This window comes from Schistocerca gregaria, chromosome 5 (genome assembly GCF_023897955.1).
Source record: "Schistocerca gregaria isolate iqSchGreg1 chromosome 5, iqSchGreg1.2, whole genome shotgun sequence".
In the NCBI taxonomy this organism is placed as follows: Eukaryota; Metazoa; Arthropoda; class Insecta; order Orthoptera; family Acrididae; genus Schistocerca; species Schistocerca gregaria.
Genome location: NC_064924.1, coordinates 275,415,437 through 275,437,612, shown reverse-complemented (window position 1 = coordinate 275,437,612; position 22,176 = coordinate 275,415,437). Strand labels below are relative to the sequence as shown.

Genomic DNA, 22,176 nt, shown 5'->3' with positions numbered 1-22,176 from the left:
GATAGAAGAGATAGAGAAGATCCAACGGAGAGCAGCGCGCTTCGTTACAGGATCATTTAGTAATTGCGAAAGCGTTACGGAGATGATAGATAAACTCCAGTGGAAGACTCTGCAGGAGAGACGCTCAGGAGCTCGGTACGGGCTTTTGTTGAAGTTTCGAGAACATACATTCACCGAAGAGTCAAGCAGTATATTGCTCCCTCCTACGTATATCTCGCGAAGAGACCATGAGGATAAAATCAGAGAGATTAGAGCCCACACAGAAGCATACCGACAATCCTTCTTTCCACGTACAATACGAGACTGAAATAGAAGGGAGAACCGATAGAGGTACTCAGGGTACCCTCCGCCACACACCGTCAGGTGGCTTGCGGAGTACGGATGTAGATGTAGATGTAGATGTAGATCACAGCTCAAAGGGTGACACAGACCTACTTGTGAATCAGTGAAACTGTTCCAGTCCCCTCACTGCCTCCCATTGTATGTGAAAACATATGTTACTCTCCAGACCGCCTTCATGAGCAACAGTTTGCACAATTACAATGAAAATAACTGTTTGCAAGTTTTCACAAGACTGAATAATAGTTCTGTTGAGAAGTGACACACTTAAGACCGCACATAAGAAATTTAAATCAGATCATAATTACTAGTATGCTCAACAATTCCTGCTCCTCAGAAAGAGATAAACATGTTTTCCATTGGTTTTCTCTTTTCTAGCACCTGTTCATAATTTAAGGCCTCTTTCCAGAGATATTGGCACCTTTCTGCCTCATTCGTTAGGTCAACAACTTCTGGCCATAAATATTAAGAAAACAGAAGCATGTGCTGGTAAAAAGCTTTCAGTTTAAAGGCTTAACAATTTGCAGACAAACATTGCTCTGGAGTTTGGTAAGTGTCCAACAGAAATTGTACACTTCAAGAAAAGACTAATGACTACAAGTGAAAGAGTATCTTTATGCAATGTAAATAGGATTATGAAGATATGTAAATGCAAGTATAATTTTGGGCGAACATCTGATTTTGAAGTGGGAATCCAAACATGTAGTAAGGGCAATGCTTCTAAAGTTACATTTATGTTGAAGATGTGTGCCTAGAAGAACAAGGAGAATTACAAACACAAAATTTGATTAAAAATATATCACCGTGAGATTGCTGTATGGATAAGTGTAGATGTTCCTTTCAATTGTTGATACACTGGTGGAGCACTGTCCAGGTGTCCTCGTATGCCTCCATAGTTCTTATAGTTCTTCAGCATCTGCTTTACTAAGGACTGCATGCATGTATTCCTTTGAGCAGGATACTACTGATGACAAGCTAAATATTTCACTGGCCATAACTGGCTTTTCCAATGGGCCTTTCTTATATCTAGACTACATATATGATAGTGCATACACAAAATGCTACGGAAGTTGGCTCCTTGCATTGGTGTTATCTATCATATCAACTAAAGGAGTGGTCCGATCTTTTAAGGCAACTTGGGATGCTATGAATGATACTGGCAGCTGCTTCAACACATTATTGGATTAGTATTTCAGCAGACAACATCTGTCACCAATGTCATTTTTGGAAACAAGACAGCTGCTATGTGCAGATAAATGTGGGTTCCATATGCACGGACCCTGTAAAACTAGCTTGCTCTCTTTGTTCATGAAAACCAACGCAGTATATACTGCTACCTAGAGTGACGCTGAGTTCCTTACTTTAGACAAAGTTTTTGATACAGATCTACACTGTCTCCTACTAAATGAAATATGTGTGTGCTTCTGGGATACTCAAATTGGTCTATAGTCAGATTGAAGATTCCATATCGAAAAAGAGAAATTGGTAGTATTCTGGGTTCATCTCAAAATAGTGTAGTATGAGAGAAAGAGAAAGAAAGACAGGGAGAGAGAGACAGGGAGGGAGAGGGAGAGGGAGAGGGAGAGGGAGAATAGAATTTTTTAAATGTCATTCAACATTTTCCATTGCTGGGTATTAAACACAACAAATTATTAAACATGCACCTGAGAAGAAACTAAAATAAAACACAAAATGCTGAATTTATTTAATTTTCTGAAGACGGAATGAAATAACACTGAATATGGTATAAGTAGGAACAGAGCTAAAATGAATACTGAACTTACTTTATAGACTTAACACTGTCAGCATCACAATGTTCTCGATGTTCCGCAATTCCAGAAGCAAACTTAAAATCATCCAGTGAATCAGACCATGAGTTGGAACGATTTTGTTTCAGTGTAGGATAACTTGATCCTTCAAGGCTTGTGTCTACCTGATGTATCGTGTGATATGGGGAACCACCAGGCTATTAAAATAAAACAGACCATCAGAAAATGATCATTTTTACAGAAAATAATAAAGAATAATGAGGAAAGGCAAACACACATTTGTAGCTGAGTGATATGAAGCACAGAGACACATTTAGCAGCAGGGCAACATCCCACTCCATATCTAGTTCCAGTACACATTGTTTGCTCACTTCCACTAAGACAACTGAAAACAGCACAACCACCTGTGGGGTGTGAAGTGTAATGTGTGTGTGTGTGTGTGTGTGTGTGTGTGTGTGTGTGTGTGTGTGTGTGTTGTGTGTGTTGTGTGTGTGTGTTGTGTGTGTTGTGTGTGTGTCCATCTGTCCATCCCCTTAAATAAAGAAAAGAGCAGTGAAAGCTAAAAGCTGCTAACATCCTTGTGCTGTTACATGTGTGTACGTGCCATGCATAACTCAGCTAGATGAGAGTGGTTGTATTTCTTCATTATTACTTGTTATTTCATCCTGCAATTTCCATCTTCATTATGGAGAGTAATAAGTTTAAAACTTTACGAATAATACTGCAGTAAACATTTCATAATTGCTCTATACTTGTAATGTGGATATACTTATTTTAGACATTAACACATGTCAAGGAAGATGAACACAAAAGTATTTTGTAAATATTTGAAATGTCTGTCTCAAACAAATTATTTCTAAACACAATGTACATAGAAATACATGACTGCTCATCAACAAAGCAGCACAAATGTCCAGTAATGCTGCTGTTACAAATGCTCAACACATACCAAAATCCCTGACACACATCTCCAAGTTATTAGGTTCATGACATAAAAACAGGATCAGATAAATAGAAACAAGAAACAAGACATAACCAGCTAGTAGTCATTACTATGGGCCACAACAGAAAGGAAAGTGACTCAAGCCAGAATACTGGAACTACATATTTTAATGACCAGAAGAATAAAGGGGACTAATTAATTATTTTCAAAACTGGTGTAAAGAGTTAGAATTCCCCAACATAAGTTACAAAGAAAGCTTGTAGACTGTGTACAGATAAGATTGTTGTTAGAAGAAAAGGAAAACTAATTGATAAAATAAAGATGAAAGTGAGACGTAAACTAAAATGCCTAAGACAATTTGTATATTTATCTAAGAGAACTGGATCAAAATAAGTCTTATCTGAGCAACAAAAACAATTATATGCTTCTGAAGCTAAAATTACAATTCAGATTTCTGATGGGTATAAGTGCAAATACAGGGCTAAAAAAATTACAATACTAAATCAGCATTAGCTGGTGTATTGTTATATTTGTGTAAGAAGTATCAATGGTCTTGAATGTTAGAGGAATAAATTTATGTTTTCATACATCATACTTGAAAATAATCCGCTCTTCTTATATTATTTATAATTTGTTACTGTGTTTCAATATTTCTATATATTTGTGCCATAGTTTCTAAGTTGTTGACATAAAATATGAAGAGAGACACAAAAAAAAGGATTAAATTTAACAAAAAAGTAAAGCCACATTGTGAGCATCAAATGTCAAACTTCTATTTTCTTCATATATTCATCTATGTCTATAATGCAGAGTGCATTACTACAAAACTAGTGCAAGTACTAGAAGGTGTGTGTGTGTGTGTGTGTCAGAGAGAGAAGTTGATGAGAAAATGGGAAAGATATGGAGCAAGAGAGCTATTATTTGCACCAATCAGCTGGTACACATTTTATGATATTCACGAGGTCTACAGCAAAATAAAGAAACAAGGATTAAAGAAATGTTTTCTGTTAGAAATCTGAATTCTTTTGCTTCTATTTTTAATGTGACACAGAGTCACAATTACTTGGGTTATTATAAAGCAGTGTCTGGGATACTGTTTCTTACAGTTAAAGGTTTTCTTTGAAATTGTTAATTTAGTGGATACTTGAATAAGTGCTTGTATTCTAAGTGAAGATACTATAATAAAATAATATTTTGCAATACTGAACATTGCTCAGTACCAGCTAAAAAGAATAACTGGGACAGTTAATGTCTGTTTCCTACAGTAAATAACCTGACACATAAGTGAGGTAAGCAATGCATGAACAGTAAAGTAATAAAGTAAACTTTCCTTACTACTTCAGAAATCATAGATTGAAGCATATGACACTTTTATTATTATTTTACACTTATTTATAATGTTTGATAATTTGTGCATGATATATTGTACAAAATTGTAGCCGACATATGCTACAAAACCTGATGTTACAATTAAGTAGAAATTAGGCATGTGAAATAAAGATAAGTAACACATAACAATCACCAGAAGGAAGACTATATTTTAAAATATTTAATGCTTACTTCTGTCTTTTCGTTAGTCTCTGGTTCAAATCTATGAAACAGTGACAAAACACTATTTCCCATCTACTCATATTAATACAGCACCACTAAATATTACATAAATTTTCTAGTTGCAAATAAAATTAAATTACACACAACCCAGGCAAGTTTCCACAAATAACATGGATAAGACTTACAAAATTACTCTAATTATTAGATGGTCACTAATGAATGAAACACACACACAACACAGATGACTGAGTTTTCTGTACTAAGACAGTGTAATTCTTTAATGAACATTACTCCTTTGAGGTAAAAAATGACTATTTTCTAATAAAACAATGAGTCCACAACATATAATTTCTGTTGGCAAACAAACACTGAAGCATTATGCTTAATAATTTGTATTTGTAGATAAAAAGTAACTTAATTTGAGGAGCAAGAAATGTTATATTATCACTTCAGCATTCTAGTAGCTTCACTTAACATTTCTACTCTTCTTACCCACAGCATTTTTTTCTGTTCTTGTACAAAACCTTATGCAAATCCTTTTCTCTAGTTTCCAGGTCAATACTGTCAAATTTAGAGTAGGTGGCTGTATTGGAATCATCGGCAGTAACTACATGTGAATTTGTAATTTCATACATTCTGACCTAAACCACTACCAAAAAATGTTATAAAATACAGAAACAAAATATAATTTATTATAAAGTGTTTTGTCTCTATTGTTCTTTTCTTTAATACACTACTGGCCATTAAAATTGCTACACGCAGATGATGACGTGCTACAGACGCGAAATTTAACCAACAGGAAGAAGATGCTGTGATATGAAAATGATTAGCTTTTCAGAGCATTCACACAAGGTTGGCACTGGTGGCGACATCTACAACGTGCTGACATGAGGAAAGTTTCCAACCGATTTATCATACACAAACAGCAGTTCACCGGCGTTGGCTGGCGAAATGTTCTTGTGATGCCTTGTGAAAGGTGGATAAATGCATACCATCATGTTCCTGACTTTGATAATGGTCAGATTGTAGCCTATCATGATTGCAGTTTATGGTATCGCGACATTGCTGCTTGCGTTGGTCGAGATCCAATGACTGTTAGCAGAATATGGAATCGGTGGGTTCAGGAGGGTAATACGGAACACCGTGCTGGATCCCAATGGCCTCGTATCACTAGCAGTCGAGATGACAGGCATCTTATCCGCATGGCTGTAATGGTTCGTGCAGCCACGTCTCGATCCCTGAGTCAACAGATGGGGACGTTTTCAAGACAACCACCATCTGCACGAACAGTTCAACGACGTTTGCAGCAGCATGGAGACCATGGCTGCATTTACCCTTGACGCTGCACCACAGACAGGAGTGCCTGCGATGGTGTACTCAACGACGAACCTGGGTGGACGAATGGCAAAATGTCATTTTTTCGGACGAATCCAGGTTCTGTTTACAGCATCATGATGGCCGCATCCATGTTTGGCGACATCGCAGTGAACGCACATTGGAAGCGTGTATTTGTCATTGCCATAGTGGCGTTATCAGCTGGCGTGATGGTATGGGGTGACATAGGTTACACGTATCGGTCACCTCTTTTTCGCATTGACGGCACTTTGAACAGTGGACATTATATTTCAGATGTGTTACGACTAGTGGCTCTACCCTTCATTCGATCCCTGCGAAACCCTACATTTCAGCAGGATAATGCACGACCGCCACATTCCCAAGATCTCTCACCAATTGAAAATGTCTGGTCAATGGTGGCCAAACAACTGGCTCGGCACAATATGCCAGTCACTACTCTTGATGAACTGTGGTATCATGTTGAAGCTGCATGGGTAGCTGTACCTGTACACGCCATCAAAGTTCTGTTTGACTCAATGCCCAGGTGTATCAAGGTCATTATTACAGCCAGAGGTGGTTGTTTTGGGTACTGATTTCTCAACATCTATGCACCCAAATTGCATGAAAATGTAATCACATGTCAGTTCTAGTATAATATATTTGTCCAATGAATACCCGTCCATCATTTGCATTTCTTCTTGGTGTAGCAAATTTAATGGCCAGTAGTGCAACTCAGAGCATAAATTCTTATTACTGTTCAAATGAATGACCCACTTAGACAGAAATCCTTAAACAATGGTTGCTTTGATATGAGTTGATGTATATGAAACGCTTTCACTACTCTGTTGTTTCTCAAGTCTTATGTTTCTCTTTATGTGAATATACATTCTCAACTGTGGGCATTATAAACCTACTTCAAGGCATGTACAATATTACTCAGTCACAAATATACATATCATGCTACATGAATGGTTTAATGCTCAATATCAGTTAGAGCTCTCTTATCTGTGAAGAGGATTCATTCTAGCATGTATACTGCCCTTCTGAATCTCAGTTTGTATTTCAAACGGCTGCAGCAAGTACTGATGAACAATAAACTTTGTAAAAACACAAAGTAATTCTGTTTCTAAATTAGCTGACTGGCATAAAAATTAAGGAAGAGTTAACTCATACGCAAAACACTCATAAAAGAAAACTAATGTGATTCACCAATCAAAGGGATCCATCTAAATACACTCCTGGAATTGGAAAAAAGAACACATTGACACCGGTGTGTCAGACCCACCATACTTGCTCCGGACACTGCGAGAGGGCTGTACAAGCAATGATCACATGCACGGCACAGCGGACACACCAGGAACCACGGTGTTGGCCGTCGAATGGCGCTAGCTGCGCAGCATTTGTGCACCGCCGCCGTCAGTGTCAGCCAGTTTGCCGTGGCATACGGAGCTCCATTGCAGTCTTTAACACTGGTAGCATGCCGCGACAGCGTGGACGTGAACCGTATGTGCAGTTGACGGACTTTGAGCGAGGGCGTACAGTGGGCATGCGGGAGGCCGGGTGGACATAAAGCCGAATTGCTCAACATGTGGGGCGTGAGGTCTCCACAGTACATCGATGTTGTCGCCAGTGGTCGGCGGAAGGTGCACGTGCCCGTTGACCTGGGATCGGACCGCAGCGATGCACGGATGCACACCAAGACCGTAGGATCCTACGCAGTGCCGTAGGGGACCGCACCGCCACTTCCCAGCAAATTAGGGACACTGTTGCTCCTGGGGTATCGGCGAGGACCATTCGCAACCGTCTCCATGAAGCTGGGCTACGGTCCCGCACACCGTTAGGCCGTCTTCCGCTCACGCCCCAACATCGTGCAGCCCGCCTCCAGTGGTGTCGCGACAGGCGTGAATGGAGGGACGAATGGAGAAGTGTCGTCTTCAGTGCTGAGAGTCGCTTCTGCCTTGGTGCCAATGATGGTCGTATGCGTGTTTGGCGCCGTGCAGGTGAGCGCCACAATCAGGACTGCATACGACCGAGGCACAAAGGGCCAACACCCAGCATCATGGTGTGGGGAGCGATCTCCTGCACTGGCCGTACACCTCTGGTGATCGTCGAGGGGACACTGAATAGTGCACGGTACATCCAAACCGTCATCAAACCCATCGTTCTACCATTCCTAGACCGGCAAGGGAACTTGCTGTTCCAACAGGACAATGCACGTCCGCATGTATCCCGTGCCACCCAACATGCTCTAGAAGGTGTAAGTCAACTACCCTGGCCAGCAAGATCTCCGGATCTGTCCCCCATTGAGCATGTTTGGGACTGGATGAAGTGTCATCTCACGCGGTCTGCACGTCCAGCACGAACGCTGGTCCAACTGAGGTGCCAGGTGGAAATGGCATGGCAAGCCGTTCCACAGGACTACATCCAGCATCTCTACGATCGTCTCCATGGGAGAATAGCAGCCTGCATTGCTGCGAAAGGTGGATATACACTGTACTAGTGCCGACATTGTGCATGCTCTGTTGCCTGTGTCTATGTGCCTGTGGTTCTGTCAGTGTGATCATGTGATGTATCTGACCCCAGGAATGTGTCAATAAAGTTTCCCCTTCCTGGGACAATGAATTCACAGTGTTCTTATTTCAATTTCCAGGAGTGTATTAAGTACAATTAAATCTTTTGAAAGTCATATGGGACTTATTCTTATCACACATTCCACCAAGTAAATATGGGTTATATGCAACAATGTTACTGAAATATCATGGGTATATTTGCTGCATAAAGCAGAGATGTAGACAGTTTGTAGCATGTAATGTGAAGGCCTTATATACAATAAAAGATAAAAAATGTGTCTTGGGTAGTATGAATATGAAGCTTGTGTGACAATCAACACAATAATAAAGAAAATGTGTATTATTTGTGGCAAATGAATGAAGTTCACAAGATTACTGAAACTCTAGAGATGATTTTGGGTGAAGTGTAAATGAAGAAATGAAGAGAAAAACAGACGAAGCTGGAAAAATCCAAGTAATGCCTAGTCGGTTAGTTTCTGTACCTAATGTGACACTAAGAAAATGTGAAAAATTTTACTGGATTGTTCATACAGTTTTTTCTTGTTTGAGGAAAATGACAGTTGTCTCATCATGAGACAGAAATACAATAGAACTCCCAACATTTTCTCCTTTGGTATTGCTTAACCCATAACCTAACACAGCAACTCTTAAGACAGTTTCAACCTTGGAAAATGCAGTATCCTGAAATCATTTTTAATCTCTTGAGACAATATTTCAAGAAAAAATGCCAGAAGTTATAGGAGCTGTCAGTCTCATATTTGGTGGAAAGTGTCAATGAATGAATAATTTTAATACATAACTCCTACTGTTACAGCGAAAATGGGTGTTGAGGGTGGGGGCAGAGGGGGAGGGGGAGGGAGATAATTTTACTGGGGAAAAGAGTGATATCGTAACTTGAGAACTACTGTGATTTGTGATGTGTTGTGCGTGTGAATGTGCCACCAACAACTTGTCCTTCTTTGGGCCAAAGGGCAATAGTCCAGTTTCCACAAATGAGCATGGAACACATATTTTTCTTTCAGAAGGTTATTTATATTTGTGCATGCTGACCCCAATTGGGGGAAAAACTTCCATGGTTAAGGTTTTCAAAATAAGCTAATGCCCTTTTCTTTGAATAAAGTTCTCACTATTCCATCCAAGAGTGTAATATTATCAATTTTTTTGTATTTTTGGACTACAAAAGAGCAAATTAATTTATATGCATTATTATTATTACTATACGTTTTATGTGTTACATTACTTCCTATGTCCTCCATCAATTGTTATTTATTCCACCAAATTATGAACACACATTTAAAAAGTTGAAATATGTTTTCAAGTAGTTAGATTTTACAGTTTACTACAATAGGAAACATAACTAATTCATGTTGTATATCTGTAAGGTTATTATATTCTTCTGGCTTATTGGTAGTAGTCTATAAATGTGTACTATTGTGTAAAGAGGGCACTGGTCTGATACAATTAGCATTTTCCCATTTAGTAACTTTTCTCCATTGAGTTCAATGATAGGAAAGAAAATTTTATGTCAAATTTATAAATTTTTATATGTAGACATTTAATCTAAGATTTTGTAGCACACTACAGGTTTCTTGCATTTCAACCATGCAAACTTATTGTGTGACTCTGTTGTTTTAAGAAAAATTACTCTCCCCATACTTGCTGGGAGAGTTTCTTCTTCAAACATGGACATCATTTAAATTTGCAGCATTTGAAGGTAAGATATATTCACAACCCAAAATTACCCTGGAGAATAAATCCATGTAATTAACTGGAACCATAATTTCTCTGGTTATTAAACTAAAAGGCTGAAGTGACAGCATTGTTTTCACAATTTTGGAAACTACATGAAATAAACATGTGTTGTCCCGACATGATAATGTAAGATATTTCCATTCCTTGTTACTGTATCAGCAAATCCTATCATCTTTCTGTATTTCACCTCTATGGTTCTCTCATTCTTACCCTTTTTATCTTATTGATCTCAATGTAAAATCACAACAATTACATTACATGGGAAGTATAGTAGAATAAAATTCAGCAAATCTAGAAACATTTAAGAAAAATGGGAAAAAAGATACATTTACGTTGAGAACTCTACTATCAAAATATGAAGTGTTCTATAGAAACTGTTTAGTAAGTGAACATTGTTAAGCTTAAACTGCATCTAACTTTCTTTTATAGAGAGGTACATATGTCCTAACTCACACATAACTAACAGAAATGTTTCTCATGATTCACAGGCCTGTCTGCTTTCACAACTTTTATCAACAATTGAGAGGCTTTTTAATATTAATAAAACTGTATATAAACTGTCTTCATTTTGAGGAGACTAATACTGTAGTTTATCACTATAGCAAGGCAAGGGTACTATCACCCAAAATGCATTTTTGTGTATGCTCTTGATGTGCACTAAAAAAATATTATATTTGTGTGACAATTCCTGTTTAGTGCAAATTGAATTATTTTTATAAGCAACAAATTTACACAGAGTTCTGTGTGGAAGTGAAGGCATAAGAAACTTTGAAAACGGTAATGATGTTCTGAGAGGCCAAATGTCTAGCATGATGTCACAGGTCAAATTCAGGTATTCCTATAGATGTTACTGCAAAGACCTACCTATAAAGAACAGAGTAGAGTAGAATAGAAGTTTTATTGTCTCGTAACGTACAATTTCAAGCCATTGACCTAATATACAGGATACTTGTCAAAACACAAGAACTGGTTTACAATTTTCCTTGTAAAATCAGTAATATAATATACAGTACTGAATAATTAATTAATTAATTAAGCAATTAATAATTTTTCTTCATAAGTAACAAACTTTTACAAATTAACAGTCCGAAGTACTTGTTCTCTCCAGCTCAAATTACTGAATAGTAACATTTCTGCACTAGTTTCTCATATAAACTTTTTTCAGTGTTTCTATATTTATACAATAGGAATTTAACCCTCCTTGTACTTTGTTATAAATTTTCATACCCATATAATGTGGAGTTTGAGCATAATGTTTTAAATGGTGGGTGGGCAGCATAAAATTATTTTAATTTCTGGTGTTGCAGTCATGTTGAAAATGATCTGCCACAAATAAATCAGGGTTTCAGTGTACAAACTTAATCAGCTCATATATGTATAGCGAAGAAACACTTAATGTACTTAGATTTTTTCAGGAGCGGGTGACATTATTTTCTTCACCCTACATTGGGCATATTTCTAATGATGGTTTTCTGAAGTTTGAGTATTCGACACGTACGATTTGAGTTACCCCAAAATACAATTCCATATCTTATTACTGACTCAAAGTAGCTGTAATATACTACTTTTCTTATGCCCATCTGGTAACACTGTATGATATCCTCATTGCAAATGCTAGGATATTTAATTTATTTGCAAGGTATATGTGATCACCACAATAGACTTTTATCTAGTTGTATTCCTACAACTTTCACATAGCTAGCTTGCTCCAAATCCTGATTTCTGTGACCGGCCTGAATGTACCATTGATTTTATTTGTTTTGTTATAAACTCCATTAACTGGATCTTGTCCATGTTTAATTTTAACCCATTTAAATCAAACTAGTTATCTAATTTTTCTAAAATATTTAATACAGTTTGTGGAATTTGGTCTATGCTGTTACTGTCAATGATTACATATGTGCCACCTGCAAATAAAACTGAGTAACACTCAGTATTAAGTGGCATATCATTTATATAAAACAGAAATAGAATGGGACCTAAGACAGAACCTTGGGGGTACTCCATGTGAAATAGTTTTCCATTTTCAAGTATAAGTTCCTCTCTCTGATGATATGACCACTCTTTGTCTTTGATTGTTTAGAGAGGATTTAAACCAATTCTAATAGTGTGCCCCTAATTCCATACTTTTCCAGTTTACAGAGAAGCAAGAAGTGATTCACACTAACAAAGGCCTTTGATAGATCACAAAAAATTGCTGTGGCATGTAGTGAGTTGTCTAAAGACAAGCTAATTTTTATCAAGAAAGTGATGTATAGCAGAGACTGTGGTTTTGCCTATTTGAAATCCATAATGAATTTCTGAGATTGTTTAAAATTTTTCTATGAAATTTTAAATTTTTATTGTGACTACCCTTTCACATATTTTTGATAGTGATGGAAGAAGAGAGACTGGGTAACAGTTTTCCATGTGCTCTTTTGTGCCTTTTTGAATAGTGGCATAACTACTGCATACTTCAGTGAGTCTGGAAAATAACCTTCTTGAAGTGACAGGTTAACTATTGTAGTTAGTGGCCGTGCAGCTATTTTTAACACTTTTGTTGGTATTCCATCTCATCCTGCTGATGTTTTACTTTTTAGTGATAGTATCACATTTTCTACAACTTTTACAGTAGTTTTGGTAAATGTACTGAAAAGTTCACTTTCAAATTGCTCACTGTTGAAGAAATTTTTTATTGTCTGGGTAATCTTCCACATGGATGACTAATTTGTTTACATTTATAAAGACTCCATTAAAAATTCAGAAATCTGAGCAGGATTTACAATAGTTTTATCCTCTATCTTGATTTCAGAAATATAATAGTCTCCACCTGTGGCACCTGTTTGAGCTTTGATCACTGACCATAATGCCTCTGATTTGTTTTCAGTGTCCAAAATAAATCTACTATTTGCCAGTTCTTCAGCTGCCTTTACAACTTTTTTAAAAAATATCTTTGTAATATCTTGCATAGGTAACAAAATCAGGACTTTTGTTAAAAAATGTTCAAATCTGTGTGAAATCTTATGGGACTTAACTGCTAAAGTTATCAGTCCCTCAGCTTACACACTATTTAACCTAAATTACCCTATGGACAAACACACACACCCATGTCCAAGGGAGGACTCGAACCTCCTACGGGACCAGCCACACTGTCCACGATTGCAGCTCCTTAGACCGCTCGGTTAATCCTGCGTGACTAGAACTTTTGTTATGTTTTAGTTCTCTATGTAGCCGTCTTTTCCTTGCACTAGAGATTTTTATTCCTTCAGCAATCCACTTTACTTTTTTCCTACCTTTTTAAGATGCACAATAAGTGGAAAGTTTAATTAAGAATGTGTATGAAATTTTCCAAAAAAGTAGCAAAATTTTCAGAGCATGAAATACTATCATCTAAAGCCCATTTCACCTTATTTAATCTACGACAGAATAGCAAGGTACTACTGTTTTTGGTCACTCAATAAACAGAGCAGAATGATTGGAAAGTCCTAAATCATCAGATATATCATTTTTTAAATTAATGTCTCAAACCAATTGTATGATGTGTGGTAGTAAATGACTATATTATCATTTTTGTGCTGCTAACAAAACCTAAAATTTATATCAAAATGAAGCATGCTTTGAGTAACTTGTTGAGACACTCTCTGGAACAGCTTTCATGCAGTACATGTTGAGCAGTTTTTTTAGAAATTGATCACCTTAGGCAGTACATGCAATCTGCAGCTTCAGATTTCATATCTGAAATAGAATACTCTAAGAATTAACACAACTCCATGAGTCTTACATTTCTTTTCATGCAATTTTAGGCATTAGCACTTTTGTTAGCTTCTTCACTCTACATGCTGTGCGATAACTGACAATATCAGTTTGTTTTATTTATTTTAGAAAACTACTGGTTACTTGCCTGTCAAAGAGTGCACATCAATAACAGAGCCCATCACAACCTTCAACATTTTTCTTTAGCACTGTCACAATGCTTCTCAAATACATATTTAATAAGTAGAAAGTATTAAACTAACATTACAGAAAATTTTTAAGTTACTGCTAAAAATGACAAAACACATAATTAACCTGTTAATATATGTCACAAACTAATCACCTAAATAATGACTTCTCTTAAGGTGAAAAAATTGCTATAAAATACACAACTGGTGCACCCTCACGGAAGCTACTAAGTAAGAGCCAAGTGTTATCAATTTATTATTCCAAAGTTCATATAACATAGGGTGTGTGGAGATGAAAAAAGTTAAATTAGTCACAGCAGTGTTCAGACTAAAAGACATATAGAGATTGCATCTGGGTCTGAATGTAGATGAAGCAAATAGTCCATAACACACATGAGACAGTGTATAATAAATATGGAATAATATTAGGATAGTGAAAACCTTGGAAAGAATGCAAAATTTTATAGAGAAGAAATATCAACACTAACTGATAAGATGAAAGTTCAAAAGGACATGTCTATTATTGTCACTTTTTTTATTTTTTTAAAGAATACTTAAGATTTTGAATTTCTGTTCTCCTTCAGAACACAAAGATAAAAACTCACAGTGTGGTGGATGTAGTGTGCAATGAGGTAGGTGGGGAAGACTGTGAGGGCAAGGAGGGAGGGTGAAGAGAGATGGTGGAAGGCCACAAAATGTGTGAAGAGCAAAGAGAAATAGAAACAGTTCCAGAGATAGATGGAGATAGAATAATTTTGTACCCCAGCTGTAAGGAGGAAACTAGTTAAAGAAATCAGAAAAGGAAAGCAGAAAGAGCTGAGACTAAAAAAGAAAGACAAGAAACATAATCAAACAATGAAAAGGTAAATCCGAACTATCTAAAATCAGTGACAGAGAGAAATGAAACAAAGGCAAAGAGAGAAATGGATAATGGAAGAGGTGGTATGCAAGAACAAGAAGTTGATGAGGTAGGAGAACAGGCAGTTAGACTTCCAGACTGTCCCCCCACCCCTCCCCCCTCCTCCAACTTTGCTCTCATTTCCCTCTCATCACTGTTCATCTATATTCCTCCTTCATTTCTGTTCTAGCTCCATTTTCCCCTGTTATTGGTTATAAATCTTCCTAATTTCCCTTGTCATTGTTTTCATTTTGAGTGGAATATGCTCTTCGGAATTCTGAAGTTATAAGTGATAAAATACAAGAGGCTAAAGGTTATCTAAAAGTTTACAGAAACCATACTGCAGTTCTAGCAGTTGAAGGTATCTTCCTTGTGATTCAAATTGAACAAGCAGTGAAGCAAACCAAAGAAAAACCAAGATAGCACTTCTTGTAGGTGATTGTCTACAGCTGTTAAATAATTTGGAAAAAGCAAATCTGTGCCATCAGATGTACAATTTTATGTTCATTCTCTACCAGGCACGATTATTACAATCCTATTCAAGAAGGATCTGTTGACGTACAATGTTTTTCTCCTTGAAGATGATTATAACAATCAAAACTGCAACATAAAATAGCACAGCTGATGCCACAAATATGCTTTTTCAAAAAAAAAAAAAAAAAAAAAAAAAAAAAAAAAAAAAAAAAAAAAAAAAAAAAAAAAAAACCTTCAGGGAAAAGAAAAACACTTAGGCTTACCAGTGACATTGTTAGGGACAGTAAAGGCCACAGAAGATCAGTTAAACAGAATGGATAGAGGTGAAAAGAGGTTATCAGATGAACAAAAATAAAAGTCAAACACAGGTAATGAAGTGTAGTCATATTAATGATGCTGAGGAAGTTGGGTTAGATAATGATGTATTGAACTATGAGCAACTGAAGTAGAGTGTATATAAAATGTAGTTTTTATGTCCTCTGAGAGACTGGCAACTTTGTGTGTGTGTGTGTGTGTGCGCGTGTGTGTGTGAACTTCCTGCTCTGAAGAAAAACAAGAGTTAGACAGCCTAAATAGTTACCTTAACTTTCTTTCTAGTTGTGCACAGTTCAGTACTGTATTTTAAATATAAAACTCTGGAGGTTAGTGTAAAAGATAAAAGGATAACAGCTAAAAAGATAAATGTAGTGCAACAGACAATTTTTGGCAGTTATTTATGTATTTTCTCAAAGTTAACAAAACAGACCTTTATATCTCATGACTGACATACTCCTGGCATTATAACTTTCACAAACTGGAGACACATTGAGAGAGTGTAAGGAAGCCTTCATGAAAACACCGTAAGGAAGACGTGGTAGTTTCCAGGTTATAGGTTTAACATACAAAAATGATAGTTACTATATGGGAGCACGCACAAAGATGTTATCTAACTCTTGATTGGTTGATATTCACAGACCATAAAATATGGTGCAACATACCCACATCAAACAGCTTAAGTATAAAAATTATCAAACAAAGAGCAATAACTTGAAGAATAATACAAGTGGTTTCCCTATCCCCAGGTGCATTAGTAATTGATACACAAGTCATGGTCCACACTGAGAAGAAAGTAATGACTTACACATAACAGCAATTAGTTGATAATAAGAAACAGGGTAGCAGAAACGCAGGGAGTGAGTGCCATCGAGCAATGCAGGGAAACTAATGTCTCATTAAGAAAAAATAGATTTTAAAATTATACCTGTAATAAAAATATTATTAAAATTTCTAAAATATGTCTTGGTCTTGGGTTACATAAATCTAACAGCAACACACACGAAAAAGTACTTGGAAACTCTTAGTGCCCATATCTATCAGTGAACTTGTCTGCCATATGAAATACTCCATGCACTTTCCAGGTGGAAAAAATAAATAAATACATGCTGCAGCTACAAACTCTGTGCTTTTGTGAATGGGGTTCAGTAACTAATCAGAACAAGACATAAGGAATTTTGTGATTTTTGCAGGTGGCACAATACATGGACAAGTGAGTGAAGTAGGGGAATTCATGAGCAAACAAAATCTCATCATCTCAAACCTGGATCTAAGCTTCTCTCTCTCTCTCTCTCTCTCCTTCATTTTTCTCTAAATCCTGCTGGACATAAACTCTAAGAAAACTCATGTTCAAATCAACACTAGTACACACTCTGAAACTGGCACAAACATGTCCATTTTAAGTACACACTCCACCGAAAAATGACAACTTTATACTGGAATTAGGCCGACATCATGTAGTTTATGCCATACTCTTCCATCTGGAGATTGTAGTCCAGCACTGTATTATAGACAGGCATTGTAGAGTTCAGAAATGAAGGGGAGATGATACAGACATGCACAGTATGAATATATGACTGGTTTATTGAATATAGGACTACTTTTATTTTGTGGCCCCATCTGTATTTTTTATGAGACTAGTGCAGAGGTTAATAGTATTTGTTTTTCAAAAGATAACTGAACATGTGATATAAACAAACATTTGAGAGACATTAATCGTCAATAAAGCATTCTCCCAAAATATCTACTTATACAACAGTTTTCCAACACTAAAGAAGTTTTTTTTCAATTCCATCCCCATAGAATGATTCAAATTTTTAAAATCTGTAAATCCAAGAGTGAATAAATTTCTTTAAAATTTTTCTTGAAGTTTGGTTAACATCGAGTTAAAAGGTGAATATCTGAAATGGTGTTGGAATGACTTCCCTATTAAGCTCCTGGATAGCCTATTTTATCAGGTTACTAGATCACAATAACAGCAGTATACGCTGTATTTTTCTTGACTTTGAAGCACAAAGCAACCTGGTTAACAGTAATAAAAGTTAGCAGTGATGGTTACACTCTTGTATAGTAAGTAATAGTGCACAACACCATATTTGTTCCGTGAGGTGCTCATCAACCATATCTTTTTCTTGAGTTAGGGAACATTTTTTATTACCAGTTTTGGATAAACGTGGTTATTTTGATCAAATTGCTCACTGATAAATAAGGAAAGAGACAAATTTTGGTACAGACTGATTTTTGTTTTTTGGTTTAATAGCTTATGGCACCCACAAAGCAGATTTTGAACTTGTCCAATGAATAGTCACAATACACTGTCTTTGGAAATTCTCAAGCACACTAGGATAGATCTATTTGCAGTAAAGCATAAAAACAGTTTTTATCAAAGCCCTATGTTCTCCCTGAATGTCGAGAGGCATTCATATAAACAATTTTCCTTGAGACAAAGAAACCACTCTCTTGTTGTTCTTTCCCCAATGACATTCCAACCACACATTCAGATTGCATCCACTGCATTCACTCCTCAATTAAATGTGAAAGGAAGTATTTGCAGGAAATGTACCTGTTTTTCAACTTTACACTTAGGTTTTTATTGTTTATGACAGTTCTGTCTTAAATATGTGATTAAAAGCACAAATTTAGTAATAATCAGCATCATTTACTGCGGTTTCTTTGCCACTGGCAGTGTCTGCTTGGAATCCAAGCCTCTCCTTATTTTTTGGCCTTCACACAATCTCTCTGTCACTACTCTGGTCCATTACCCCCAAATACTCTGAATGATTACTTCTACTCTTTTAAGACTCCTGTCCCTTGACCTTCCCTTCTGATTCTTCGCGTCCATCTTCATATCACAAACCTCTGAATCACTCTCTGCACATTCCCAAACAGTTCTAATAATTTTTCTCATTTTATTTCACAGGGTCCCCTTGTGTGTTAGCTCCATAACTCTTCCATTTCTTCTCTCTTTAATTTTTGTTATGCCTATCCAACACTACTCTGTAGCTACTGCTTCTCCATGAATGATGAGATACAGTGTTCTCAAAGGCATAGGATTAAATGTTTCCCTCAACTTGTCAGAAGACAACGATCATTGGCAAAAAAGTTCCACATCTATATTTTCATAAACTTTTGAGATAAGTTTAAAGCTTGTCAGTATAGCTGACACAATCCATCCCACTCTCAGGAAACTTAAGTGTATGTTTTTTAATCTTTTGTGTTTTTAAGCCATGGCCTGTGTGACATGTAGGTCCTTATACATGTTAATGAAGTACTCTAAATGTGATAAAGATATAAGATAGAGAAGCAAGCAAAGGTTTGTCTGCATTAGTTTTGTCCCTGTAGTTATTTTGTCTACATGCGCACTATCAAATTTCACATTAATTTTGATAAGATTATATCATTGTTGCTAACAAGAATAGATGCAATGTTCACGTAGAAGTTTGAAGACCAGTAAAGAAAACAGAAATGAGAGTAGTACAGATTTTTCAATCAATGAGATGGAAAAATCACCTAGGAAACAAGACAAAAAAGCACGACACATAAAGTTATGAGCTCTTTCTGAGATTCACATTTGCTACGTCTTCTATCTCTGTATAACTGCCATTGTCTTTTGAGTTGTCTGTTGGCTACCTAGATTTGACTGATACTGTGTTTGGGCATTATAGCTTTATGTCATATTCAGAGTATTCCAATGATGTTTTTACAATATGCTTCACGTACATCTATTATAAATATGACTGTAAGATACATTTCTACTTTAATTTGTTGCACAAAGTGTCAGACCACTGGTTTTGGATTATACGCATGTAAGTTTATTCTATGTTGTTTTGCAATTGACGTTTCCATAAGGATGTTAAATGACAAAATGTTACTGACAAACTGTGTTATCTTAATTTAGCACTGCATGTGTGTATCCTGGTATGTACTCCTAACAGCTTGTGCATAATTATTCATGTTAATGCTATCATATTTCTGAAATATTTTTGACGTGTCACCTTTTTATAATGATTTCCAGACCTGAAGATGGCCATTTTAGGAGTTGAGACTAGTAATCAATGTTTTCTAGAATGCAATGCGATCTTGAGCAAATATAGTTTATAACAAAATCTATATTACTTTTTTTGTTTGTAGTTCTGATAACTGAGCTACTTTCTGTTTTAGATATGGAAAGAGAAAGGATAACAGTAAGATCTGTAACAGGAAAGTGGAAAAGATAACAACAATTAAAAGGTGTTAATAGTAATGGATGGAACTCTGAACCTGTAAGCAGAGAATACTAGTCAGTAGATCAATGAAGCCCAGGAACAACAGGAAGAAATGTCAAATGTTTATTTATAACAAAAGGGAAATAGAATCAGAAAATGATGATGATGATAATTTTTAGTACCAAGTGTGATGTCGCTGCTACAATGATGAAGGCAACTAATAACAGTACAATCTATCGCACAACGCATTCTGCCTACATGCCATCACTTTCGACTGGCCACATACAATGACTCACTGATGTGCCCCAGAGAGAGTTAATAATGCTTTAAAAACTCAGAAAGCAGTATTTATGTTGTCCAGTATGTATATCATTTTGCTAGTCACATAGGCTAGTATGAGATGACAAAGCAGGAAAGGGCAGATAGGCCTGAACAGAGAGATATTACCCAAATGGCAGTGTAAATGCCATGTACTTTTGTACTACAACCACAGCAATAGTGTGTTTACACACTATTACAGGAAAAAGGAGATTCACTAGTAATGGAAGTACTGTAATGTCTCCACTGAGTTTATACTTATTTCCCTCTAAATGGTGACTAATTAATAACCCAAGCACTTCTCTTAAGGTCTGGTCAGTCCTAGCTGTATTTGTTACACCTGACAGCAAGAGCCTATTTTTCTTGTCACAATCTTTTACACACTTGACCAAACTACTGACAACACTCTGTGAATGGCCACTGCATCTATAAAGGTTTTATGATTGGATGAACAGTAATTTTCAGCAGGAAGCAACTGAAACGAAAGTGGCAATATAGCATAAACAACTATACTCAAAGTTACTTACACTAATTACAAGCTTCAGACATCTGAAGAAGCATGCAAGGAGCTACAAAATTTTAAAAAAAAGGCATTTCTCAGTAACATTAATCTCTTCTCTTACATTTTCTTTCTTTGGCATGTTTGTAAATATACTACAAAGCACAGTATGGAGCTTGGCAAAAGTTATTATTTTTTACTCTTGTCTGCTATACTTATAACTCAAGTGTGCTTCTGTATGGTGCTCATGAGACACAAAATGGATGTAGTAGAATATCTTCACAGTGTGTCTCAAGGATAGCTTTCTTTTATATTTTATTTTTTGAGGACAGCAGCACTTCACAGAAAGTGAAAATAAAATTATTTCCCTTTGATTAGCCACCATCAGAAATTAATGTGAATGCATACAATTCTTCAGATGGTAAAAAAAGTAGCCACAGATTAAGTGTGGAAATATAAAAAAAAAACATTACAGAACTATTGAGCAATGTCCTTCAGATATATAACCAACTAGATTTAGTCAGTGTTGTAGCCTCACTGGAGTGCGATAATGTGCTGGCGGAGTTGATGAGATGAACAAAAAGGGAGTGTACAATACAAGTGGACAGAGGGGACAGCTGGCAGAAGTGGGGAAGGCAGCATGGAGATGGGATACGAAAGAGATACCAGAGCTTAGGAAAGTGGCACAAGAGATTAGGAAAGAGGCACCACAGCTTGTCAGTACAAGAAAGGTAAGCTGCGTGTGACACATGTTGATGTGGAAGAGCAGATAGGGAAAGAGTGTTTGGTAGGGAAAGAAGAAAATGAAACAGAGAGAGTGAGGGAGAGAAGTGGAGAAAAGAATGAGGGAGTATACATTTAGGTTAATGGAGTAAAGTGGGAGGTTTGGTGATGAGAGTGGAGTGCAGTGTGAGACAGGGCCTAGCAGAGGTTGAGGTTGGGTAGATTGTGGAGTTGAAGGATGTGTTGTACAGACAATTAAAAGAAAATCATTTTGGGTAGTCTGGAATCCAGATGTTATGGATCTGAACCAATCATTGAAGCTGAGCACGATGTGTTGAACAGCATGTTTTGCAGCCAGGTGGTCAAATTTGCTATTGGCCACAGTTTGGCAGTGGACAGTAATACAGATGGAGAGCTAGTTGGTAATCACTCCCACAGAAAAGGCTGTTTTGGAGTTACAGTAAGACAGTGTATGATCTGACTGCTTTCACAAGTGTCCCTAATTCTGACAGGGCTGGGTGGCCTGCAACAGGGCTGGAATAAGATGAGCTTGATGGATGCATAGAAC

The 22,176-nt window shown here is 36.7% G+C and overlaps 1 protein-coding gene across 6 annotated transcripts in view; it reads right to left on the bottom strand.

Moving 5' to 3' along the window:
- The window catches only part of LOC126272596 (GATOR complex protein WDR59), a 238,149-nt gene that overhangs the window by 33,417 nt on the left and 182,556 nt on the right, over positions 1 to 22,176 (bottom strand). For 5 of the 6 annotated variants that reach the window (XM_049975537.1, XM_049975533.1, XM_049975534.1 and 2 more), the window contains one exon: positions 2,124 to 2,305. In XM_049975537.1, coding sequence (XP_049831494.1) covers positions 2,124 to 2,305 — 182 coding nt within the window. Of the gene's footprint in view, positions 1 to 2,123; positions 2,306 to 22,176 lie in introns of those variants that run through there. The other variant, XR_007549246.1, reaches the window with a different exon arrangement.